General features: G+C 45.6%; 1 protein-coding gene across 4 annotated transcripts in view; it reads left to right on the plus strand.

Annotated features, from left to right (window-relative positions):
- The first annotated feature begins 2292 nt into the window (after window positions 1–2292).
- srcin1a (SRC kinase signaling inhibitor 1a) overlaps window positions 2293–27498 on the plus strand; it is a 92930-nt gene continuing 67724 nt past the window's right edge. For 2 of the 4 annotated variants that reach the window (XM_031861943.1, XM_031861944.1), the window contains exon 1: window positions 2293–2835. In XM_031861943.1, coding sequence (XP_031717803.1) covers window positions 2814–2835 — 22 coding nt within the window. In that variant the 5' untranslated portion in view covers window positions 2293–2813. The other 2 variants (XM_031861942.1, XM_031861945.1) reach the window with 2 other exon arrangements.

The raw sequence follows: 27498 nt of genomic DNA on the forward strand, positions 1-27498 counted from the left end.
TTGTTTCTTCACTAGTTTACACTTTGGTATATAAATATGTCTCTTTTAGGGAAGTTAAATCTGACTCGTTTCCACTTTAAATTTGATTTAAGAATTTTATGGCTTTATTTTAGGTCTTTCACAATGTAGTTCAGCACATTTTGCACATCATCTTGTCCAATTAGTGTCCACACGTTGACAATACTTGTTTACTTTTTAGCTAGATTACATTTAAATCTAATATTATATCGCCTGGATTTTATGTGTTTTTTTATGAAATATGATGACATTGCTGCATCTAACGATTATTTTTTTAATTGTTTAATCTAACAATATTTTTTTGTTTAGTCAATTAACTTAAAAACCAATTTATTCAGAAGATACTTTTTTGAATTCCTGATTAATATAACAATAAATCTACTCTAAATAAATGTCTTAATATTTCAATATTTATTTCAATCATAATCTCCTAAAGACAAACCAATGCATCATCATAATAGACCCTATTTGTCCGATGCCTGATCAGAATACTACTCTACCTCAGTGTCAGGAGGATTGCTGTGACATTTAATCACTATGTCATAGCAACCCTTTCCCTGAGCTGGAAAAACCTGAATTATTTTCTTGGTTTAATACTTAAACTGGTTATGACATGGATTGATTTAATCACTGGAGTAATGTAACATAATCGCTGGAAGCAAAGTGAGGGAAACCAACAGACTGTACAACAGTATGTGACGTTAGAAACATTCAGAAAATCTATTTCAGGTGAGCACTACCAACAGAAACATGTTCTCTACTAAATCACGGCGGGGACAATGAGTAAACAGTCGGCGTTGTCTTGCTGCAGTCTTGACAAAGCGCTCTTGGAGGCTTTCACTTTCCAAAATGTTTGTGATGTAGCGGTTGTTTACAGTTTATACATCTGTCTAAAATGCGTCCACACTTCAGAGGATCGCATTGGAGGCTTTTTATCTGCAGCTTTGTTCTCCGGGGTAAAGCGTGCTTTCACCTCGCGCGGACGCATGCCGCTATAGATCCACGTAATCGATGACAGCCTCAGCCCTAATCACCCAGGAAGCATTCCATGACACTTGTAAATAAAGGGTGTTTATATTTGTTTAGTCTTTGTTTGGTAGACACTGACATCCGGAAGAGTGTTTTGAACCTCCCTTAACCTCAATTTAAGAATATAACGTGTACATTTTTTGTCGTTGCAGGTTTTCGTCAGCTTGCTTTTAGCTCCAGTGGACAGGCGCCGGCTGACAGGCTGATGTTTCCTCTTCCTGTGAGCCGGCTGGACATGACGGACGGGCCGGTGTGCTGTGTAAGTCATGTGCAGCCCGACCATACATTATTCATCTCTCTCATCATGAAGAGAACCTCCATCCTCTTTTATCTCTCCATCTCCTGGCATTTTATTCTCTCTCTCTCTCTCTCTCTCTCTCTCTCTCTGTCTCTCCCCTCCCCTCACTCTCTTAATTCATCAGCACCCATTAGCTACTACAGCAAAGATCAGCCTCTCTCTGTTTGACAGAAATACTCTCTCATCCACAGCACAACGCAGTTATTCCACGATCCTCTCTACTTGTCTTTGATTTTCCCGTAGCCACTTGTTGCTCCTCCTTTGTCCTCTCTCAGATGCAGTATTGCTCGTGATTGATCTCAGCATGGATTTCTCCTCATTGTGTTTCAAGGGCATTCTTGAACAGCTGACACAACGCCGCGCTCTGTCTTCTACCGCCGGAGTGTGATTGTTGGTGAGCGGAGGTAATAGTCGACCAGGATTTACAAGAGCAATGATTTAAGGTTGCAAACAAACATCCAGCAGGGCGGGGGGGGGGGGAGGGCACAGGCCACGCCGGTGCTGAGGTTGCCCTCCTTCGTCGTCCTCACCTGCTGCTTTGCTCCGCTTGCCATGCCAATCCACTACACCCTCACCTGGGGCCCAACGCAGCTTCGTCATCAGCTGTCGTTGTCACTAGGGGATGTATTTCAAGTGTTCACTCTTGTCTCTCCCTTCCACTCTCTCTCTCTCTTTTCTTTGCATCACCAGCACCGCCCTCCCCCAATCATTCCCCTTATTCCTGGTACAGTAGATGCTTCAAGCATTTCTCCCCCCCCCCCCCCCCCCCCCTCCTGCTAGCTCAGCTGCTGATGAGCCCCACACAGGACCACGTCCCTGGACTCCCCTTTATTACCATATCATGAGATGTGCCCTAGGCGTGTAGCAATGCAGCGTGCCGCCTGTGTCTTTAAGAGAGAGAGAGAGAGAGAGAGAGAGACAGAATATAATGAGTAACCGGGAGGAAATAAGGCATGGAGCGAGCAAGCGAGAGAGAGTGGGAGTGTGAATTTATCACGGGCAAAATGTGTGCTTCATTATTGGTGGTGTGCTGAGCATCCCTGCACCGGCATGCACAATCTACCAAGGCTCATACTGCTGAAGAGTACGCCTCTCTCTCTCTCTCTCTCTCTCTCTCTCTCTCTCTCTCTCTCATCCTCTCCCTCACACACAAACACACACTCACTGCACGTGCTCGCAGTCACACACGCGCAGTGTTGTCAGGAGCGCCGCCGCTGGACCACAGCCATCTCGCGAAGGAGGTTTCCAGCAGAGGGAAGAGAAAGCCAGAGCGAGGGCGAGACAAAGGGAAGGAGGACGGTAGAAGGAGAGGAACGAATAGGAGCGCGGGGACCGGCACGAGGAAGGAGAGACCCGGCACTTTGTGAAGAACAGAAAGCGAGGAGGGAGGAGAGAGAGAGAGGGAAAGAAAAGAGGAGGGGGAACAGGAAACGCGATCACTTTCAGCTGCAGCGGTCCGTGTCGCAGCATGGGCAATGCACCATCCCAAGGCATGTCAACCCTTTTTCTCCTGGCATATACTTGTGCAGCAGGTATCTTGTTTGATTCTGCGTGTTGCGCCACCCGACCAGCCGGCTCTCCTCCTGTTACACTCTGTGAGAGCACAGGGATGGGGGTTGGGCTGAGCGCTCGAGGAGCGCGGCATCGCTCGAGGAGAGAGGGATGCTGTTAGGGAGCATCGGTTAATGGGTAGCAGGTTTGGGAGTGAGGCTGGAGGATGAGGGGCTGGGAACACTGGGTGGAGGCACCATTTGTTGAAGCTGCAAGAAATTGGAGCGGGGGGGGGGCAGAAGTACCATCAGAGAAGCAGGTGGTACTGGTGTGTGTGTGTGTGTGAGAGAGAGGTGACTAGTGAGAGAGAAGGTGTGATTGTGCTTCCCTGTGTGTGTGTGTGTGTGTGTTGGAGTGGTGGTTGCCTCTGTCATCCACATTGAGGACCTCTTGGAAATAAAGCGTGTGTGTGAGTGTGAGACAATAAGACAGAGGGGAAATAAAGTAAGACAAATAAAACAATTGGTAGATGTAATGATAGCCTAATGAGGGAACTAGGCAGCGTTGCCTTGAGTGAATGGGGGATGGTATTGTAAATGGATTATTGGGTGGGTCAACTCCTTCATGTGATGCTCTCTCTATTCCCTCCGGGCCCCCCGCTCTCTCTCTCTTTCTCTCTCTTTTTCTTTTCTTTATTTTCTTTGAATCTCTCTATTTCATTCTCTTTTACGGTCCCTTTGGTAAAATACCGGTTGCAAGCTTTGCAGCCTGAAAATGCCGCGCTTGTAAACAAACCGACGGTCTGTGATTCCTGGCGAGAGGCCGGCGTGTTTGCTGCTAGATGTACATGCATATTCTATATTTCTGCATTCCCTATGCTGTATGTTGGTGTCCGTGTGTGACACCTGTGTTTCAGTAAAGAGGGAGTGTAAATGTGCAGGGAAACAATAAGAAAGATGATAGGGAAATGTTCATGTTGAAACACTGCTGGGATTGAAAGGCGTATCTGACAAGCAGCAGAGGAAAAGTATCTTCTATCGAGATGCAAAGAAATAAAGAGAAAAGGGACGAACGCTCACTTTCAGAGAGAAAGGGCAGCGCCGCACCGCTTTCGGAATTCATTCATCAACATTCATCTCCCCCTCTATCTCTCCATCCTCCCTCACCTATTTCTCCCTCTGTTCTTCCTCCTCCCCTCCTCCCCCTCCTCCTCCTCCTCATCCCTTGCTTGCCTCTCACCCAGGGACAGTCTGGTAGCTAGCGTGGAGAAGGAGGGGGGGGGGGCCGAGGCGAGGAAATAGAGGATATGAAAAAGGGTGAAAGAATGAAGGGAAGTGTGAAAGGACAAAAGACAAAGAAATGGTTGGCGCGTAGATGGACAGGTAAGTTTCGGTGCTGAGGTTCTGGCGGCAGCATCATTCTTTGTGAACAGTGCTTTAGTGTGTAAATGAGGCCATTACTGGGATGATTGCGAGGGCTCAACAGTGGAATAGCAAACAGCTCTTTAAGCCTGTTTGTTTGTGAGCTTCTTCTGTAGAATATTGATGTCCTCAACTTCTCTGGTCAGTTTTTGGCTTCTGTGTCAGATGGCCTTCTTATTTCTCTAAGTTGATTTTTCTTGGCAGAAAGCTTTATCTTAGAGGGATTGTCGTGGATTAGGCTGAATATTCAGCCTTTTGTGTCTTTTTTTTATACTAAAAACAGAGAATTGAGTTGCCTGAATGTTAAAGCGATGAGTTTATTTTCTATCAAAGCTTTCAATGACGTGCTGGAACAAAAGATTTCTAGCTGTATGGACCTGCGGTATTCAGGACGGCCACTGCTGTTGGTGGGACTAATTGAACTTCATGCAGCCAGAGACCATGCTAATGTGTGGGCTGTGCTTTCAGGCCACCAGCGAGCCAGTGCAGGCTTAGCTTTGCCAAGTTGGCCAGTGTAGAAGCATACCTTTATTCGGTAGTCACCATTCAAACCACCGCCTATCACGACACATAGAAGCATCTTTATAAGCCCATTAGAGTTGTGCCAGTTCACACTGATAGGCTGAAGCGTAAAGAATAGATTAAGCAGAGCCAAGCATTAAGCCCAGTATTAGCCCGCTGCAGAGCTAGTGCTTATCGTAATGTCACCATTGTGCAGAGACGGCAGATCCTGGTAGCTTTATGCCGCCATCGCCACACCAAGCATGTTCAGCCGAGGTTTATGTCAACACACATGTCGGTCTATCTGCTGATCCTCTCTGGTGAGGCGAAGGCAGAGCCGAGTCTGGCCGCGTCCTGCTGTGACTGACACGCTGTTTTACCGCACGTTGTAGTGATGTTACACTGTATGAAAGGAGAACACTGGCACAGACGTGCACATGGCGCGGGTGTAGGTGATGATGTGAGGAAGAATAGGATGCATTTGTACGGTAACACGCTGTGATTTACTAAATATAAACCGTAACATTTGGACTAAAGTACTGTATGAGGTAATGATGACTTCCTCTAGCTTGCTGTGTTTTCTGTGATACGCTTGGATTTAATCACAGGAAATGTAGTGCATTTAGTCCTGGCATTGGCTCAGACATGTTAACTAAACAATGACACACATGGATATACCGTAGGGGTTAGGATGCAGGAGGATAAACCTTTGTAGACTCTAGTGAGTTCATATCATAATACTTAGTACTGAACTGATTATAAGCTACACAAAGCCAGCATAAAGGAAAATAAGCAGATCAATGCTTTTCTGATAGGACAATAGATTATAAACCCAGCTGGTCTGTTTACCATCTTTTCATTTCAGAGGACAATACTGTAAACAATAGACAGGTAGGCCGTCCCTGGTTGTGTCATCATGTGACATTTATCTAACATGCAAGGACACGATTCAGCCATGTTTATCTCCTTCATATATAAATATGGATCTATTACTAAATCCACAGCTGATCAAAGCCTTTAAGCATCTCTCATTGACGGCAGCATGTGTGTGGAGCTCAGTATGTTTGTGAAGTCACTGTTTTTGCTCTTACGCACCTGCTCGCCTGTGCCACACAAAGCCCCACGAATGCCGCCTCGTGATTGGCTGGCGATGATGCAATGTTTCGTGGCAGAGGAGCTGCATGTTTTGAGGGCATTTCTTGCGAAGTAATTGACCCTGCTGGGAAATGGCGTTTGACAGAGTTGTGCTGAATCTGATGTTCGAGTAAATCTGCTAAACAAAATAGTAACACGGGATATACGAGCCGCACGCATTCCGGGGCACAACCTCGCATGCATCGAAGGCGGCCGAGCACATAATGATGGGCGAACGCCAGACCAGCAAGCCGGTCCTCATGTTAGCTTTGCTCCATGCAGTGTCCTTGTCACAGCAGGCAGTAAATACACCAGAGCTGGAGCTGTGCAGCCACATGTATGTGTGCAAATATGTGCCTTTGCCTTAGTGAACACAGGAGAGAAGGTTTTAGGAGTAAATCTATGGAGGCACGCTTCAATAGAACATAAGAGATCTGTGATGAAGTGAATCACTACAGAGCAGGCACCGTCTTCACGTCTCATTCAAGAGTCTTTGCTCTTTTCCACTTTTGTATTTGGGAGGAAATTCCTAATGTGAACTGAGGTTGCAAGTGGAACTGTTTGAGAATGGTTGGTGCTTTTACTCCGGGGGTTTGTGGCCTGTACGACGAGCCTCTCAATGCCGCCGTGGTAATCACACTAGTTAGCCCTCAAGCTCGTTAATGATGCAAGAGTTTTAAATATTACATCCATTTATCATTTGTCCTTGTGTCCGTGCCACAGTTATGTGCAGGGCAGAGTTTGATGTCTGAATAATATGAGCCATCCATGTACATGCTTGTTCTATCAAAGTGATATATGCATAAATGATGAGAAAGTCAGTGGAACCGTGTTGGTTAGTCTGTGATAGAATTAGATATAACCCTCCTCTAGTTTCATTGAGTTCCAACCTTTTCAGAGGAGATTTAAAAGAAAAGAGGTGGTGAGTTGGTTACTGTTGACCTTCTGTTTTCTAAAAGCACATCGCTTTTGGTTAAAGTTATTTTCCTCACTTAACCATCTTGAATAATATCAAGTGACATTTGCAATGCTTGGTCTGCTGCCTTGTCCTCCGCACGCAAACTCAGTCCGTCTACAGCAGCGTCACCTGACTTCCTACTTCGCTCCTGTCGTAATTACAACAGCAGCTCGAGGGCTTTGACGTGTGAAAGTCACGTATGTCGCTTTGGGGCTCTGCTTGAAATTACAGATGCTGCTGCTGTTGTTGGTCTCTCACAAAAACATGCTGGAAGAATATTTATGTGACGGCTTTGGATCGCTTTCAACTCATTGTAACATAAATAACGTATATATACGTATATATGTTCTCCAGCTGATGTCAGGTACAAACACTTCTTGCCAGCTGGTAAATATTGGTAAAACTTCTAGTAAACTTTCTCGTATAGAGGTGGCTGCATCTGGGCAGAATATAACATGATCCTGAAGCCGTTGCATTGTGGGTGCAGGAGGCCAATGTTTACTTCATTATCCTCCAGGTTCTCCTCACAGAGCTGCTGTTGGTCCACAGAGATCTGCTGGGAAAGCATTGCTGCCCTAATGTGCTCCTGGAAAGCTCCAGCCCGTGAGTCATAAAAAACAACTTGTCGTGTATTAAGTTGTTTTGTAGTCAGACATAACAAAATGGGCCCTAAATCAAAAGGAGAGCTTTCTGCTGACTCTTCACTTTGTGCTGCGGCAGGAGAAAGAAGTGGAACAGAGCCACACTTTAGTAAGTGGGGTTGTTTGTAATGACGACCTGTTCTTGGCAAATTAAAGACACGAAATTCAACTTTTCTATTTGTATGACAGTTTATTCGTCTTGTTAAATGTAGCCTACCAGTAATTGCTCTACTTCCAGGCAGTATTTGAAAGCAGCATCTGTTTTCTGCTTTAGTGACAGTTGGTACAGCGCAGATCAATTTGTGAAGATCTTGGAGATAATGAGGTAAATACTCATATTTGGTAGTCAGAAGGTAGTTGTTTCTTGTACTTTTCTGCCCTTTATGGATCTTTGAAACGTCGTTTTTTCTGCAGAAGTGCTGTTAAAGTTACAATCTCCAAGATCTCTGTTTCGTTCTCTTTGGCGTTTATGGCGTTAAGCGGTAACTGCTGGTGTGTTTTTGGAGATTTCTCCCAGGAATGTTGGCACAGACGTTTGTTACACTGCAAATGCAAAAGCATTCATCTGTGGGCCATAAGCTCAATCACCGTTGTGTTACCTCATCAAGTGAAGGTGACTTAACAGACGTTTATTTAAATGAAAGCCTTTGAGGTTATTATGAAATACAGGCTTCTCTGGTGTGTGAGGTGATTAAATAAGGACTACCTTTTCCCTTTGGTAAATGTTGAAATAGGTAAGTCTCTCCTCTCCCTCTTCATCTTCCTCCCACCTAGCCTGTGGCAAACAGCACACAGATGATGGACAGCATGCACAATAATCCCACTGTCAGGATTTTCAGGATCTTACTCATTTATGATAAAACCTGCCTGTGGCAACTTAAAAAGAGTATGTGTGTGTGTGTGTGTGTCTGTGCATGTAGATTTAGTTTAGAGTTTAGTCTTGTAATTAAATAAACTGACGTGTGAAACATGGATTCACTGGATGGACCTCCTGAGTCAGTCCTGCTTACAGAATGCAGGCTCTCAACACCGTCTGACTTCTAGCCTCCGGCTTGCAATCTTTAGAAGTCATGTTTTAGTCATCAATTCAACTAAATTCAGGTTAAACGAATAGTTTGACTGTTTGTGAAATGCATTTATTTACAGTGAAGCTACAGCCAGCAGCCGATTGGCTTAGTTTTGATAGAAAAAAACCCACCTGCCTTCACCTCTGAAACTCATGATGTCAGAACCGTTTACCAGGAGCCCAGTCTTTATGCTAAGCTATGCTAACAGACTGCTGGCTCCAGCTACATGTTTACCGTATGGATGTGAGAGTTGTATCAATCTTCTCATCTAACCCTCGGAGAGAAAGGGAACAAACTAATCTTCTCATTCTCACACACACACACACACACACACACCAAGTAAAGACACACTAATTAAAGACAATCCCACGGCCATATTAACATTTCTTTAAGCACACTCCCAGGCCTCTTTGTTACAGCTATAGAATTATTGCATTCCAGTACAACAGATTGTTATTGAGGTTATAGCTGGTGGTGGTGTTGTAGAATAATAATAATAAAGACACATAATGCTAGATGTGTTTTTTATTATTCTGTTTGTAAATGTGGTGGACAAAACATCAGGAGCACTTTTTCAATACCAATAGTGTAGTTATTTTAAAGGGTTTTTAAAGGCCATGTTTTTTTGGTCATTATGGAACAAAACACGCATTTCATTTCTTGGGGAAATCTTTTTTTTCCCCGAGACTAATGAGTTCACTAACCAGCTTTGTGTACTTTCTCTGTGCATCCAAACCTACGAGTACAACCAAGTGGTTTCTCCTCTTGTGGAACAAAGAGTACTAACATCTATTTAAGCCTCACCTGGTGTGTTGTCTGCAGCAGCACTATGCACACACATACATACACTCTGCTTTTAATATGCTGTAGGAATGAGGCACACAGTAGTACATCTGCTTCCTCTCTTCACGGGACATCGGTGGTCTAAACATAGAAGATGCAGATTGTGTTGCACTGTTCTCCTTCCTGCAACCTTGTGTTTTGTTACGTAGACATGTTTTTTTGTGGTTATTATTGCACATTTAAAGCCAGGTGAATGCTTAATAAGGGGGTCAGAGAGAGTTGAGGTGAATCCCTTACGAACATGTCAACACCTGAGTGCACTTCTGATGAGGGAGAGCCTGATTTAGCTTCTGTTTCAGATACCTCTGGGCTAAAAGACTCATTCACAAAGAGGGCTGAACGGTGAGGCGGCTGAGAGACAGTCGTTCCCTAAAAGTTCCCCGGAAGAAAGCGAGCGAGGAAGAAAGCGGGAGAGTAAATACAGATGGTGCTAGAAGAAGCAGTAATAGTGTTCTCTCTTCTCACTCAGACCGTTTCCTCCTACGTTCTCCTCCCATCACTTCTGATTTTCCTTCCCAAGCTGCTCAGACAGAAATACAAAGCAGGCAGCGCAGGCTCCGATGATTTTAGGAAGATTAGCCGCCTCCTGCTACCGACTGGATCCAAGTATCCCTCATCTCATTCTGGTCCCGGTCTCGATAGACTCCTTCGTCATCTCCCTCTATGCACTTCTTCTCTGCTTGACACTTCCACTTCCAGACTAAAGGTTGATTTCTCAAACTGTAACGAGAGATTTTGCATCACTTTGTGAACTGAAGCGTCAAATATGTCTGCACTGCCTACGGGCTCAGCTACAGTTTGGATTCCCATCTTTGCCCTCAATCAACATTTAAACCGCCAGCCTCGTTTACTGTCAGTACGCGTCTCTTAAATCACTCATTTGTTCCTGGCGTGCGGATTCTGTGCTGCACTTGCCATCGCAAGTCTCTGCAGTAAAAAAAAAAAGCTGGTGGATCACTTTTCATTTCCTTCCCCACTAGGAGCTAAACCCTGACAAGGAAACCCAATTCCCACCTTATCGCCCACTAATATACATGTAATGGCTTGTAACCGGCTGGGAAGCGGATACGGACTTATTATCCCGGAGTTCGGTTGAGCTGAAAAGATGAATTTTCCTTAACAGGGAGCGCTGCCGTCACAAACATTGCTTGTGAAATCCAAGGATGAGCCCGAACCCAATGCCATGAACTATTAGAGCGGGGAGTATGAAAAGGTCAGCTCTGTTTCCCCCCCCCCCGAGACAGACCTATATGCCACGAGTTCATCCGATGCTGCCTGTGTTTAATGTCTCCTGATCGATTATCTCCTCAGTCCGAGCCTTATCGGGAAACCAAGAGCCCTCACATGGAGCGTGATGACATCGGCATTTTTGAAACATAGCCAGCGTGCAGCAGAAATACCCGGCAGGCAGGAGAAATATGAACGCTGTGCGGAGATTTTCGGAGATTATGAGCAGAGAAAGTGTCGGGATGGATCGGCTCTCTGACTGTCGTGAGCAGCGGGTGAGAAAGAGAGCGAGGGAGGAGAATGATGAATATGACTGGACGTGTTTGTCTGGGTTTGTGCGTTGTTGTTGTTGGTGGTGTTGTTGCTGTTGTTGGTGGTGTTGGTGAGTCATTTGGTGGTCATAATTTCAGCAGCAAGGAGTTGCCTGCTAATGTTTGTCCTTGTTCAATAAGAGCTCTGCTGAGGACCGCACACAGAGGTAATCACGGCCTGAGTCTGAGCTCGGGTGACACAAGTCTGTGTGAAGGTTTGTCATGGTGAGGACGTGCTCCTTCGTTTGGGTTCGGTTCCTGTGTATTTTGGGGGTTGTGAGAGTAGCAACTAATGAATGATTTTCATTATCGATGGATTAAATTAATTCATCCCCAGAGCCCAAAGTTGCTTGTTTTGTCCAACCAGCAGTCTAAAGCCCAAAGTTAAACAATTCACATTTCTATAAAACAGAACTTCAGCAAATCCAGAGAATATTTGGCAAGTTTATTTGCTATAAATAATATAAACAAGTTGCCAGTTTATTAAATAAACAAGCAATAAAGAAATGGTAAACTAAATAGTCAATTCTACTTTTTATGAAGGACATTTTGGCCGATGTAGTGTGTGGTCGCTGTTGAACTCTATTGCATTGTACTGAATGGTGTTTCTACTATAAAGTCGACCCTTATTGATGTAAATTGTGCAGACAAAATTAGAAGCACTTCTCATTATGAGGCGGTATAATTTAACACCACTATAACCACAGCTGTCAAAATGACCATAAAATTCAGTCAACAGCTCTTTAAACCAGTTAAACATAAACTGAACAGTACAACCTTGATGGAGGTACAATTCATTGCATTTGTATTAGCTACCTAATAAACTGGCAACACAGGATATATTCCCGTGTTACCACAGACATTAATGTAGGCACACGTACTGATGTAATCAATTGGAAATCAATGCATGCGTGCACACAACTGTCGAGACACCCGACGATTACAAAAAGCACCTCCGTCCATCAAGCCGTAGATTTTCCTCCCACAGTTACTAGGAAACGAGAGGCTCACGGAGCCGCTCGTTGAGTCTGTGGAGCCGCTGCGAGGAAGCAGACCGGCAGCGAGCGGTAACGTGATTATGAAGAGCGAGGCTCTGGGGTCAAAGGCTGCGTAAATGCTAGATCCTGTATACATTATAAAAAGGTCGCACTACACTGACACCTGTGCGCATGCTTCACTCTCTGTTCCAGACTTCACTTAATGACGGTGAATACATATTATCACATGCACATAACTCTTAAACTCTGACGTCATTCAGTACGTTTGCCCACTAAAAACATACCTTCCCTCTCTCTGACGTTGTAGACTCATGCTATCTTGTGTCCACGTCCCTGATCACCCCATGTACCACTCTCACAATGTGGTAACCTCATTGTGCATGCATGCTGCAGCACCCAGCCACACGATCTTCCGGGAGGTGTTTGGAGACAAAGTACAGCAATCTCGGCCTCTGTCTCTCCGTTGATGCGCGCCAATGTGCATTTGCATGTTTATCTGTGTAATGCGTGTGTATTTGCCGGCCTTTCTTTAGTTTTTGTGGAGGTAGTTCTTGTGCAAGATGGCTGCGGTTAGTTTGGCTCCTTTCTGTTTGGCAGATGTGTTTCTGCTTGGCCAGGAACTGTGGGATGGCTATTTGTCCAGTGTGGCAGCTTTCTCTCCTTCCTCTTCTTCTTGGCACACCGGGATGCCAAAGGCCGTCACGGTACAATATCGGCTCCGCCTTCTCGATGGCCTCGGGAGTGTTGCGCTGCAGAGCTGCGGTGAGAAGCTCAGGGGTTTGGCAGCGGGGGGCCATCCACTCCCCACCACTGCCAGACAGATGCTCTGGAGATGGAGGAGCGTACACAGATGGGTCGCTGTCTGTCATTCAGACCTAAATGAAGTATTCGTTCATTGAGTTGAACATTGCCAAGAATGCACGAGCAGATTATGGTACAACGGGCCCCTGTGTACATGTAAAATGTATTTACACACATCTGACGACGAGCTAACGTCGACCTTGCTGATTCCTCTGTTTGCGTCTCTTTTTGGTCGCTTTGCAGGCCTGTTCAGTAATCTGTGGATGCAGGACAAAGTCATTTCTAAATGTAAATGGTGCCGAGTGTCAGAGATAACTCATAGTGTTTATAAAGATTATTGTATGAGGTATTTAATATCCATTTATTCCCAGAATCACATCCCCGCCCGTATCTGATGCCTCTTCAGGTCATGCAGGCAATGTCCCGACATCAGCTCACTGACAACAAACAAAGCTTCAACTATTCATCTCTACCTAGAATTATTAATGCATCTTGGGGTAGTTTGTAGGTTTCATTAAGACATGCTGTGGAAAATGCCAGGAAAAGCTTTTTGAAGCCACTGCGGACTCCCCCTTTATTGCTTTGTGTCTTCCCCAGTGTTGTCTCTGAAATTAAACAACTGCTTACTTTGTTTCTTCCTCACCTTCTGCGTTCATGTGTCAAGTGCAACTTGAGAACAGTGAAACCGCATTTGGAGTGGAGAAAAATCACCCTGGGATGCAGTTTGAAGTGTTGCTGGGAGAAAAAGATAATTATGTGTGTTCACGATCGACAGAAGTGTGTGTGTGTGTGTGTGTGTGTGTGTGTGTGTGTGTGTGTGTGTGTGTTTACACCGTGTATACAATGAAACAACAATGAGGTTTTTTAGCTCACTTACATTGCAGGTATTGGCATGCAAACACGTCTTCTGTTGTAATGTTTCAGAGTGAGTAGAGCCCTCGGTGGACTTTAGATGTGATGTGGTGGATAAATGCTGACTCCGCGCCGAGTCCAGCACAAATCGACAAATACGTTTTAGCTCACTGCGTTATCATTGACTGTCCCGTAGTGTGTCGCAGCAGCTCTTGTTAGTCAAATGTAAGCTTATAGACGATCAATGTCAAGGACGGCGGTGAAGTGTCGAGGACACAACGTTGTTTCTGTAGTTTTGCCGTTCTCCTCTGAGCGTCGTGCTCACAGACACGCGGAGACGAGTGTGTTCATCTGGAGTTGATCCTTCCTGCATTAGCAGTCTGTTCTGGTTTGGTGTACGAGCACGTTAAGCACAAACCGTTGTTGCACAGCATGCAAATGTGTCTCTGTAGGAGAGAGGTCTCACCTGGTGTCGGCAAACAAAGAGCTTTAAATGTGTCTTTGTTGTGTCTCCAGTGTGTTGCTGTCTGCACGCTTAAATGATAAGATATTTGATTGTTTTCTCAGTATTCTATGAGGGGAGGGAATATATTTTTCATGAATTTTTGTTGGTTGGAAAAAGAAGACAAGGGCTGCATCGATTAATCAGTTATTTCGAGAAATATTGAAGTCGTTTTTCAACAGAAATGCCAAACATTTGAACATTTCCTAGTATATTTCTTTTGTGCGAGTGTGTGGGTCGCCGTGTGTCCCCTTCTTGTGCCGATAACGACAGCCGGCTGTGAATGATTCATAGCTGAATACTAATGAGACATGCTGCAGATGTCTCGGAGAAGCCAAGCTGTGCCCTTTAGGTGTCACTCAGCCCTCGGGGATGGTGGTCACCTGCACATCTCTCGCTCTCAAGACTCACGACTAACAGAAGAAAAAAACAGCCAACTGATGCGGCAACTTCTTTAATTCTCCCATTTGTTCCAGACTTAATTTAACCTTTCCTTTGTGTGCTGTTATGGTAATTTATGACACTTGTGCATCGCAGACATGATGGAAAGCAATACGCGGGGTCCAGATTAAAATAGATTAATCATTTCTGCGGGCGCTCTTCAATAGATTAGTTGTTTGGGAAGAGAGTGCAACAAGATCTAACGGAAGAAGGTCACGGGCAGAGAGAACATGAGCGCTGCGCAGTGGAGGGAGGCTAGGGAGCTGTCTAATAACAATAGGGAGCAGCGTTGGCCTTCAGAATGTGCCTCATCGCTCTCTTCCTCTCCTCATGTCTTCCTTTGCTCTCTCCCTCTCTCCTTTTCTTGTTTCGTCTTCACGGTCGAATATACCTGATAGCATGAGTCGCTATTGATTTCTCTTCCCTCTGCTCTGTTGGTGGGTGTTTGGCGGAGGAGTTCAGGGACAACACAAGGCTTCTGTTTTTGTGGCCTTTGTAACTTTTCCACGTCCTCGCTCCGGTCCGGCCCCCGTACATGCATCGGCCGTCTCCGCGTGCCACCCACCTGACAGCACGCCCTGTGAACGCCGGCCTCATTGGTGTCACGGTCCGGAGCCCAGAGGGCCTGCAGGTCAGGGCTTTCCACCGGAGCGGCAGGCTGCAGTAAAATCTTTAAATAGCGAAGAAGAAAACATCCCACTGACCGACTCCAGAGCGCGTTGGAAGTCCATGTATATTAAACGGCGCACTAATGGAGTTTAAAATGGCTGTTTGTGGAAACCGTTACCTGAATTGAGATCAGAGCCGAGCGTATACCTATAATGTGCTATTTACCGCTGAAAGCCGGGATGAGCAATCGGCACGTTCTCAGCACTGCAAGATGGAGACTGGAGGGAGTTGTGGAGAGCAGCACATGCAGGCAGGCAGCAAGCTGTCTCTATGCGAAGAACTGAATGTCATGTGAGAGAGTCAGTGAAGCAGAAGTGAGGCTTTATGGCACTTTGTAGTCAATACCTGTCGAGTAGAGCAGGCAGCGTGTTAAAGCAGGGAATGATGGCAATGTTGGTTGATATACGTATTGTTTGAACCATTTATTAGTATATAATGCCTAGTTTAGTAAAAATATATCTTTTCTATTCTCAATTAAAACATAAGGATTTTCAGGTCCGAGCAATTGTATCCGCCTTTTGCTCAAAATCACACTTTAATTTGATCATTCTGCAGTGACAAGGTAATAAATTTAGTCAGTCAAAAAAATATGATTTTCATTATCAATTCATCATCAAGATGCTGAACATTTGCTGGTTCCACCGTCTCAAATATGAGGATATTCTGATTATTTTGTTTTATATTCTTGTAAATTGAGCATCGTTGGTCGTAAATCGTCCCTTCCTGATATTAACTTATTCATGATGTATCATATCTGAGTATCGCCTGATAATTAACAACAAATTTCACAACAGAAATGATATTTTTGAGGTAATGTACTCAAATGTAAAGTAGCGTCACCATTAGCTACAATTCTTTCAAAAATCAAGGGATCTTATTCAAAACTATTTGTGCATATTATGTGTTCATGTGAAGAAATGAGTATCAGAATAGATGTATAGTTCAGCAGATCTCAACATATCTCTACTGGCAGATATGGAGCTTGTAAAAACTGGGGTCTAAGAAATTGTGATTTGTGAATTTTTAGAACTACATTTTTAAAGACTGACAGATTAAACAATATTGAAAATAATCATTATCTTCAGCCCTAAAGAGCACAGCAGTTGGTTTGATCTGAAGCTGGTTCTGAGCATACGGTTGACTTCTTTTAGCTTTGCATGAATTAATATCTCACCACTGTTCAGACCCTGCAGACCACTTAAATGGGAGCTGCTGGCGCCAGCTTCTGCTGTAAATCAGCCTAAGAGCAATTGAGCGATATTGGGCCGTGACACCGCCGTGTCTCCTTTTTGCATGGAGTGTGTATTACCGTCTCTGGCAGTTCAAGGGTCAGCTTTTATCTTCCCGACTCTTTGCCGCGTTCGGTAACAAATTCCTGGCTCTTGTGTGCCGAATCCTCCGCTTGGGATAGAGCCTGCTCGGGTCTGGCTCTGCACCTGTGCCTCATTCACAGAGAGTCATGTCTGGTTTTTCCCGCTGTCATTATCATGATCATCATATTACGCGTTCCCTTTCTGACACATAATCACTTTAATTGGACTGGAGCTCAAAAATAGAGGCAATTTAGTGATGGATAGGAGAGGAGAGAGGCATTCTGTATAATTGTGCTGAAAATCCTCTGTTTCCTCTCAAATATGTGAATAGGTTTCGGGGTTATGTCTGCGTGTGCGTGTTTGCATATTATCTTTGGGATTAAGAGGGGTAATTGTCTGTCTTTCTGTAGATTTAACAGCAGTGTTTCGCTGTAGCCATTTTGTGCATGTGTGGTGTGACATCGGCAGAGCCGGGGATGTTTCGGTACTCGCTTCTCTCTCGCTTATCGCCCGCCACCGGCTCCTGGAAGCCATAACTCACTACACACTGTAGCTCATGTCTCATGACAGAAGCACACATGCTGTAGAGGTGGCACGCCGGTCAATTCATTTCTGTCACGTCCGATTGATTCTCATCGCTGTCGCTGCAGCGTCTTTGGCAGATTTAAAGTTTTTGTATTCGTCCTGGCACCGAAAGAAAAGTAGGTTTGTTATTACGTTACAGCGACATCACTCTGCATGATGGATCTGCAGCCTCGCTTATTATGGAGCCGACATGGCTGTGCTGTTATTGTACCCAGGACACATTGAGGAGGACTCTCTCTGCTTCTGTGGGAATTGTTGAATGACTACAAGGATATAATTAAGTCTTTGCCTCTCGGGATTTTCTTTCTACAAATCAGTTTATATGTTTGAAATCCAGAGATAGACTGATCACATCAAGTGGAGCAGAACCAGGAAGTGTGATTTAGCTGAGTCCCACTTGTTACACTTGTAACAATAACAGGAAGTGAAATGAATCTTCCAGATACATTTTGTTTGTGATTTGCGTGCTATCTGTGCCGAGCCTGTCGTGATCCGTCCTGTGCCAAAGTACCGAACACTGAACACGTCACAAAGCCCTTCACATTGATTTCAAACTCTACTTTTCTGGTGGCTTTTTGCCCACAAAAGCTAAAGTATTCTTGATTTCTCTTCTCGAACGTTTGCTCTCACCACACAGAGAGACGTGGATATAGATTTACTTTTACTGTCTGGGGGCTCTGGCTGTTTTCAGACAATGTGTCTCATCCTCTTGGTCGGTTTTGTCGGTGTAGCAGCCATCGTCCGGTTCGTCCTGCTTTCTCTCAAAGGACTCGACTTCACATGAGCAGACGTGTGTGTCCCGCTCTCTGCACCAGTTCCCAGGCCTTTTCCTCTCAGATTAGAAGAGCAGCAACGAACAAAAGTGTGTGTTTGTGTGTGTCAGTATATATGAGTGTGCATGCTTGACTGTCTGAGGAACCACCAGGTGCTATGCAGTAGGTGTGTGTATATTTTACACTTCTCCAGTGTGCGTCACTGCACATTACATCATCTCCATATGATATGGCATTCATATTTATGTGATTTCCTGTATACAAATACTGTCTCCACGCTGCTGGAATATAAGACCGTTAACCTCAGCATCTTTCTGATGTTGCCCGCGCACAAACTGTGGACAATGGCGGTGCGCATCGTTGTGGGGCGGAGCGCCTCCTGAGTGAGCAATTCTGGTAGCACCTTGGGCCGCCAGCGCTGTCTCTGCAATCACGCTCCCATTGAGGGCAGCCTTTCATCTCGGGCCTTTCACAGAAAACCTTTCAGACGCAGGAAAGGGAGGATGGAAAGAGGGAGATCGAGGGGGGGGGGGGGAGTGCAGAGGGAATAAGGAAGGGAAGTGCTCCTGCAGCCGCGAGCGTCTCGTCTTCCAATGCTGGCTGTGAATAAGCATGCCGATGATGAAGAGCGTACAGATGTTGAGAGAATGTATAGTGCCGCGTGTGTGTGTGTGTGTGTGTGTGTGTGTGTGTGTGTGTGTGTGTGTGTGTGTGCTGTTAGTGCAGCTCTCCCATTGTGCGTGTTCACTATGTAATCTGCTTTCCTCTAAACGTCAGAGTGTCTTATGGACATAATCATTGAGGCGTGATGTCACCGTGGGAGAATAGCGTTGTCCGGTATCAATACAGCGGCGTACAGTACGTTGCATCACTCGGTCGGCTGCTGGAGGTTTTGCTGTGCTGAGCTGCTGAGCGGATGGATAGAGGGTGTTTGCTGGCAGTGCAGGGGGAGGGGATGTTTGGTGAGGACTACCAGGTGTTCCTGTCTGATGGGCGGCCAGTCGGCCAGGTGTTGGTGCTGGGACACAGTGATCCCGCCGCTGGAGGTAAGCAGGGTGTCCATCCCACTTCAAATTCAACGTCAATCACGTCTTTTCAAAAAGCTCCCTCTTCTAAATCTGTCACGCTGTTACAGAAACCTCTATCTGCGCCAACAGTTTGATCAGCCTCCAGGTTTGAACTGTGGACCGCTCCCCCCAAAAAATGGAAATGTGTGGAACTCATGAAAACTAGGAGCTTTTTTTTTGGGGGCCAAAAACTTTCATCTTTCTCTGTTTGCCATCATCAGAGTTGTTCGTTTTTGCTTTGTGTAGCATTTATCTAAAACAAACAACTGGCGAGCTTTATTGCCTCTCATAAATCATTTAGACCTACTTTGTCTGCCAAGTGGAGCCTAAGAGAACATTTCACACAGCAGTGTGAAACAGGTTTTGCTTTTGGATTCATATCCCGCTCTGTCTTTGTCATTACTGTAGGTGTGTGTGTGTGTGTGTGTGTGTGTCTGTGTGTAAACTGCTGTGGTCTTTTATGCTCTGGCAGCTTTCTGTGTGTGCTATGGAGCCCATTTGATGTCCACGAGGCTTTGGGTAAGGGTGGACGGAGGAGAAATCTGAGCTGTCATTGATCATCGTGGAGAAGGAATGGGAAATGGTACAACTTCCTGTTTTTCCTCCTTTTCCCTTTTAAAGTCACCGTCTGCCTCCCTCGCCATCAAAAGCCGGGATTTCATATCGGCAGGGAGGCTAATTAGCCTGCTCAATCCCATTCAAAATGTTCAACAGACTTTGAAGTGAATGGAGTCGGATATCTGGTGGAAAAATGGGAATCGATTGTAAGGCAACCATTGTGTCTCCTCTCGTGACAGTAAACGTGGAAACCGTGTCACTTCCTCTCTGCATCCAGTCTCTTTAGGATCAGCACCACCGTTGATGTCACACTTTTTTTTCTTTTTTTTTTCCAATACGATCGTAATATAGATGTGAATTAAGCTCACCCACAGTCCATTCCCAGAGCGAACATCTGCTCGAGCTTTAACCGCTATATTCTGCATACACAGGGAAATGTGATGGTAATAACTTCCACCTCTGCGGCAAGACAATCAAACGCTGTTAATTAGTTCTGGCACTATAGCACTCTCAATCAGGAGAAATCCTCAGCAGCTATGGGCTGTGATGGAGAAAGTCTCTCTCTGTGTGTGTGTGTGTGTGTGTGTGTGTGTGTGGCACATAATCCTGATTATTTTGTTAGATGGTGATGATGACGAACATTAATCACGATTATCAGCTGGATGATTTAAACAGCAGAATTTGTGTCCTGCACTTTTGTCAGCTTACATCAACCACCTCAGGTGATTCAAAGGAAACGAAGAAGGTTGGCGTGAGAGGATGTATACCTTGAGAGTGGGAACACATCGTCTCACATTAGCCTGAGTAACCTGCCCGCCACTTAGACGACAGCACTTTTCATAGTGAGTGAAACCACCCCCTGCATTTCAGTGTCAAGACATCAGATGCGCCGTAGCCGCGGCCTGCTCTCTACGCAGCCAGGATTCAGTTTCAAAACCATTTGAGAGGAATTAAGGCAACAAATGCCTCGGTTCCCTGTCACTTGTCATCGGCGTGACAGACTGAGAAATGTCCCTTTGTTTGAAAAAACAAAGCGAAGTAGGGCAGAGCTAAATGAAAGAGCGATATTTTCCGGCGCGTGACAGCAGATAGAGAGAGAGAGAGGGAGAGATTGGGAGACAGTAGGAGGGATGGCAGGAGTGTGCATGATTGAGATAAGCGACAGATAGATGGAGAGCCAGGCAGAAGTCCTCTCCCACACACTGGGATCCCAGAGAGACCTCCCACAGAAACGGTGAAGCACACTGCAGTCGCACCGTCATGCAAGGACATGTGAAGGACGGAGAGAGGGGGGGAGCACCTCCGTGTCAGAGAGAGAGGGAGAGAGAGAGAGAGAGAGCTTATTCCTGCATTGAATCATCGCACTGTAGCTCATGTTCTCCGTCTTAAAATCCTATTATTGCTCAGTTTAAAGGACAAATTGAAAAGTAATACCATCCTTTTTTAAAAAGAAGTGAACAAAAGCGCTTTAGACTAGCAGTCTACTGTACGTAGTGATGGGTGCTGTGGTTGGTGATGGCTCATAAATACAGTTTAGTATGCCACACCATGGATATTATGGAAGAAAAAATCCCTTCCTCTGCCTTGAGAACAGATCGAAAACCTAAAACTAGTGATGTTTGGATCTGCTTGAGTTTGAGCTGAAATCAGTGGATTTGATTAGTGAGGATTTGAGGTTGATTTTAGCTGAACTCTCCCAATAATTGTCCTACATGATTCGTCTCTGCAGCTACGATTTGTAACCGGGATCCATGTGCTTCACCGTTTCATGTGCGTCTTGTCAGATCCAAATGGCTGCGTGACTTTGTCCGTCGTTACAGTTCCATCACTGTAAGAGCGATCGGGTCCGGTTTAGAATGTCTGAGGTTCAACTAAACAAGGTTACGCGAGCTATCCCTCAGGTTCCCTTCACCGTGACCGAAGTGATAATCCCTCTTAAGTGGCCATGTGGATGCCGAATCGGGGTCACTGCTCACACAACTCAGTCTCCTTCTTCACGCTATTTTTAGTCACGCCTGCAGCGTGACCGTAGGGACGGACAAGGTCAGACTTTGGTCCAGGTCTTGGAATGTCTCGCGACGAGCATCGGACAGACTGCCATGAAATCTGGAGCAGACATTCGTCGTCCCCACAGGACAAATTCCAATGGCTGTGGTCAGCCAACTGTTAACATCCAGTGCCAAATTAAATGGCACGTTTAGCTTCTTAATTTGATGTTGGGGCAGAATGCAGCGTCATTGTGAACTGTTAAGAAAGCATTTTTTTATTTTAGCCTACTTGGCAGATGTCAGTCTTGTTCTTTTTCTGTGTCCCATCGATGCCTCCTCCCTTCCTCCCTTCCTCCCTTCATCCCTCATCCCTCCCTCCTCTCAGCGCCGCACTCTCCCGCTCCCTTAGTAACTGTATCTATGCAGCAAGGTGTAGGCAGGGCCACGCGGGACTCCCTCTGATTGGCACAGAGGTCGGCATTTTTGATCCCGGATCGCATTTGACTGCAGAGTTCAGTGGTTTCTGCCTGGCACACACACCAGTAAGCCAGTTAACTACGTCTCAGTGGCCTTTGTTCCGCAGAGCCAGGCGTGAATAAGTCAGCGTCCTACCGTGGGTTACCGGCTTAATGAGCTGGTTGCTGCTGTTTTGCATCGCACTTCAGTCTTCCACCCCCCTCCGCAGGTAGCGTACATGCTGAAGTCTCCGGCTAGACTGTGCCCTTGGCTTTGCTCCCGCTTGCTTCACCTCGTCTGGGAGGCGAGCGGTCTCGATCGGGGAGGATGGGGCCCATGGGTGAAGGGCTGAGATATCCCCATCAGCCCGCTCACCGTCCTCCTCCTCCTCCTCTTCACCCAGTGAATCTGGGTCAGACCTCGCGTGACGGACAGCCTGCCATCATCACCACTCAGACACAAAAAAAAGGGAAAGGAGAGTGCTGGGAGGGTGGAGAGGACGGGTTGATTGAGAGGAAAGAGGACAAGAGTGCTTCTCCCTCTAGCGGGACGACAGGATTGGTCTTTCCTCCCATGGGCGTCTCGTCCGTCCTCCCTGTGACACATTCACACTCGCGCATCCCCTGAAAGTAGACATGCACCCACAAGATCACAGCACTGAGCCAGGAGAGTCAATAAGGGCCTCATGATTAGTTTTTTTCCTTCGTGTTGGACTTTTTAGAACCGGGTCTTAGTGTTCAGTAGGTGCAGGCTCTCATTTGTCCCGTTCTCACTTTAAAGGCCTTGACTTGTAGTCGTTCTGTGGTTCACTACGCTGGCTGTCATCATGGTGATGTTCAGATGACAAGGGCATGCACCCCACTCTATTTCCAGACCGTCGATCCATGACAGCGGTCAGACCTAACCTCGCCTCTTCTGTTCCCCTCAATTCTCTCCCTCATCGTTCACATCTTCATCCTTTTTGAATTCCTCAAATGTGTCGCTTTCACATTTACAAATCTTACTTTTGATTCCTTCTCTTAACTCTTTACAGCCGTGCGAAATGTCTCTCTTGCTACCCCCCACCCCACCTCCATTTCCCTCGCTCAGTCACTATTAACACCCAGCTCACACTCTGCATGCTCCATAATTTCTGCTGCCAGTGACACTGATGTGCAGTCGGGTAGAAGAGACAAACAAAGCAAATGTCAAGCCTTTCCTGTGACCTGAAGAATTGGGAGTTGATTATGCCCGCTTCAGTGTTCCAGGTGAATACACACACACTGACGTAGACACACACACAGATGTGTACATCCTGAGGATGCGCTGATCACATGCATGAATCTCTTAGGTGTCAGCTCCATGGCAATAACTCATCTGCAGCAACCAGGGGATCAGATCTCCGCTTTGCTGAAACCTGATAGGCTTGTTTACCTGTCTGAATATCAGGGTCCCGTGGAGACCAATGGGGTTTATGGAGACAGATGAGGGATCTTGGCACCAGAGAGGAGGATTAACCAGGATAGATGGCGGCTTTTGATTGGAGTCCATTAAGTGTGACTCACTGAGGGTGTACATGGCCAAAGGACGATCAACCTTAACAGTTGCTGGAGATTTTCTCAAGTTAGTGTCAAACCTGTTCTGCTTTTGTTCAGGATTCAGTGTGAGAGAGTCTTTGCGCTCTCATTGTCTGCTTGAAACAGACAAAACATGCTGGAATGCTCTAAATGAGGGCTCATTTCTAGGCACAAAGCTTTCATGAATTCATGAATCTTCTTTGTTATTTCAGTTTGGATCAGTCTAATGGGATTCATACATCGCACCTCTCTTAAACGGCACAGGTTCACTATGGGCGGCTCAGGCTGAAGGATTATGAAATGATTACCTCTATTCCAGGGCTAGGCTGAGGTTGAAAGCAGGCTTTTTAGGTAAAGGCTGGGAGTTTCTCCTGGATCTGTCGGGCTTAAAGTAATAAATCCACACGTCTCCCTCGACAGAGGCCGGGATTACTTGTTTTGTACCCACCTGTTAACAGGGGGGACTCTGCTTTTGCTTGTTTATAGAAATATCAGGATGAGAGGCTTCAGTTGTGTATCTGTTCACTTTCATGACACTTAAAGATGAAGAGTGTGATCAATGTACATGAACTTATTAGTAGCTGAGACAGTAGCTGAAGAAATCCCCAGAGAGACAACAGATCTGAGAGCCAAACAGGAAGGTTTCTTAAGAAAAACACTGCATGAGGTTGTGTGTATGCAGTCTTCCGCTTCACTGGGTGACGTGACATTTTGCCGTCACTTGTTGGTCACTGGAATGTGCGTCCTTGGGTGCACAAGAGCAAACAAAACGGGGACCCACACATAAAAACATTGCTCCATGGGGGGCCTTTGATTATGCATCAAGTCACAGTCGTCCTTTATGGCGGGGCAGCTGGAAAAAGAAAGCAACTCGACGGCAGTAGCAATCATAACATATTGCTTTTAACCCTGTCGGTGTGTAGCCATCAGAGGGCACTGTAAAGGCTGCAGTGAGACAAGCAACCCTCGGTCGGTGTGTTTTTAATGTCGCCCATTTTATTCAAAACTGCAGCATTTGAAATCTGAAAACTTTTTGTAAGTTCTTAATTGCAAGCTGCACTGTGCTGCAGTGAGGCCGTACAGATTCATCTCCCAGATGGCTGTACTTGCATCTCGCCACCGGCTCAAGAGACAGACACTCCGCCCACACAGAAGACCTGACCTGCGAGTCCACACACACACATACACACACACACACACCCACACACACACTCCATATACCAGTCAGAGTTGCGTTTTTTCTGTGCCAGCCCTCTGAGCATGTAGCTGAATCTAAATGACAATTCCCTGATTTCCTGCACGTGTTCTTCCCTTTTCTGATATTTGAAGGATCTCTACCTGACAACAAGATCTCCAAATGAAATAACAAAATGATAGTTTGTCCATGTTCTCTGAACGAATAACTGAAAGAAGCGTTTCCTGATCAGTCGTTACAAATAAAAAACAGATGCATTTACGATGTGACAATGCAATGATTAAGGTTTGCTTAAGTTTAGGTATAAAAACAACTCATGGTTCAGGTTAACCCGATGTTGTGTTCATTAAGCTAACAGGATTTATTCATTTTACAGCGGACAAATCACACATAATTGAACAATAGCAACGTTGATGTTAAAGCCTTAACAGCAACACTATTTGTTGTGGGGCTGACTCATATTTTGCAGGTATCGCTGTTGTGGGTGTTTTGATGGTTGACACGGAGTCATGAATAAGGAGACTAAATTAAATTTCATCAAGGGCCCCCAGTGGGGCCGGTGCTGCCCTGTTGAGCAGAGAGAGCAGGACATAAACCCTCCATAAATGTCTGCCCTCAGAGACCGAATAGGAGGAGGAAAGTTTTCACACCGAGTACACAAGTGGTGGTTCAGTTTCACGCTTCTCCGTTTCACCGCCATTAGACACTTTCCCCCCTTTGTTATGTCGTCCTCTCCCTCTGCTCGCCCCCCCGTGATAACCTCGATACCCTCTCACACGGTACTCTACACTTCTACAGATACGACAGCTCATTACTGCTGATATTTCAACTTGCTGTTTGATACAGAAGTCTCTAACTGCAGCCAATTAAATAGCAAATGAGTGGCTTCATCGGTGATACAGTCTCTTTCTTTGCACACAGATTATCCGAGTCAACATCTGCGCGGACAAAGACGCAACAGAAACGCCACTTTTAACAGTGTGTAAAACCGGCGCCTCATTGTCAGCAGAACCTTGATTTTCTTCTTACAAGGACGTCTGGATTTACCCTGATAAGGCTGAGCAGAACAGTCAAAGAGCTGCTTGCTGGAGCCGTAAAGCCTCTTAAATAGGAGGCACTCTGGAAATATTAATACAATAATGCAGCACGTTAATATCCGGGTGTAGGGTAAAGCAATGATGTTTAAGAATGACATTATATCAGAGCAGGAGAGGTGCATTGAGGTTAACGCCGAAGGACAGATTTCAGAGCAAGTGAAGGTACATGCACAAAAGCATTAGTGTGGGTTTGGAGCCCAACCCCCTCCCCTATTCCGAGTAGTTAAAATTCCTGTCGTCATAGCGGCGGTTTGATGTAGTGGTCCTCTCCCGAATGTGATGGCTGCCAGAGTGCAGGGCAGAATGTTAAGATTCAGACAACCACAAATTAACAGCTGAAAAGTGGGAGTGACAGAGAGCAGCCGTGACGGTGATGGAGCCCACAGTGCAGTGCCGCGTAGCCGATAGCCGATCGATATGTCACGCGGTCCTGTCCGGCTTCCCGATGAAAGAGCCGGCCGACTCCCTTCGGATCTCCTTCAGACCTCACTGAGTCTCTGTGTTATCCGGTGCTGAATACTAATTCCTCCGCTGTGCCGGGGGCCCGTGTGCGCGCCATCTAACAGTCTTTAAACAGCTGCTTAGGACGTCGCACAACAACGCATCCTCTCTCCTCCCTCCGAACCTCGTCGATGCTAATTTGGATGTGTTTTTTTGTCCTTTATGCAACAAAATCTACATAATTAATAAACTTGAATGCATATTTGTTGTTTTGCGCAGGATTATTCAACTCTCTCAGTAAACCGTGAAGCAAAAAAAGCTCTCTCTCATCCACGCTGTAAGAATTGTAGAAGCTTCAATGCCGGCTCTATCTGGGCGACACGTTCAAGCTTTTAGTGGGTTTTTTGAAGGATGAAGACCGGCTTCCTCCTCGTCATAGAGCTGGGCGGTCATCAGGGACGAAGGATTGATGGATGGACCTTGAGAGGGCAGCTTCACAGAACTGCTGACGTAGCACAGCAGCATGATTAATGTAAAGCCTGTGTCTATATATGGAAGTCTTTGTAGCAGCGGTGGACTTTTGTATGGGGTATATAGGGTTACTTTGTCTTTATACAGCATTTTAATTGCTCATTTTGATTCAAAGAATAACAACCAGCAATGTATTAGTGTTTAATTTACAGTTTAAAAACGCTGTATAAAGAAGTCGTACAAAGCCCTTTGGAAGTTGTATTTTAAAAATACCATTTGCAGAGTAAACACTCTTTGGTTTAACAGTTTGTTTTTCTCTTACTTAGAGGGACTCTGGTGCATAATCAGCAGCTCATTTGTGTTTCCTCCCCCCTTTTCACTCTCTATTAGTGGAATGTTTTCAGAATATTCAACGCTGCAAAAGGACCTCCTTCATTGTACACTGCTGGTGGGGGTGAGTCCTCTTTCAAATGGAAACTTTGAATAAATGTTGGTTGTGTGGAGAAAGGGAGTGAAAATCGCTTTAGAATGTGCTCATCTGAAAAGGTCTTTGCGGGTTTTGTTTCGTGTGTCGGTGCAGGATTAGTCTGTCTGCTGCACAGCATCACGACAAGTCTTTAGTGTCTTTCTAGAAGACTCGTTCAGACACACAGCTTCTTATTAAAATGGTGAACGGAAGCAAACGATGTGAATCTGAGGCCGCCGTCCTTCCACATACAGATTGAGTCTCTCGATGATGCGACCAGGATCAAATAACGTGATTAGGTTGTTTATGAACGCTATAAGCACATCGCGT

The sequence above is a fragment of the Anarrhichthys ocellatus genome, unplaced genomic scaffold (assembly GCF_004355925.1).
Source record: "Anarrhichthys ocellatus isolate YVR2014 unplaced genomic scaffold, GSC_Weel_1.0 scaffold26, whole genome shotgun sequence".
Lineage (NCBI taxonomy): Eukaryota > Metazoa > Chordata > Actinopteri > Perciformes > Anarhichadidae > Anarrhichthys > Anarrhichthys ocellatus.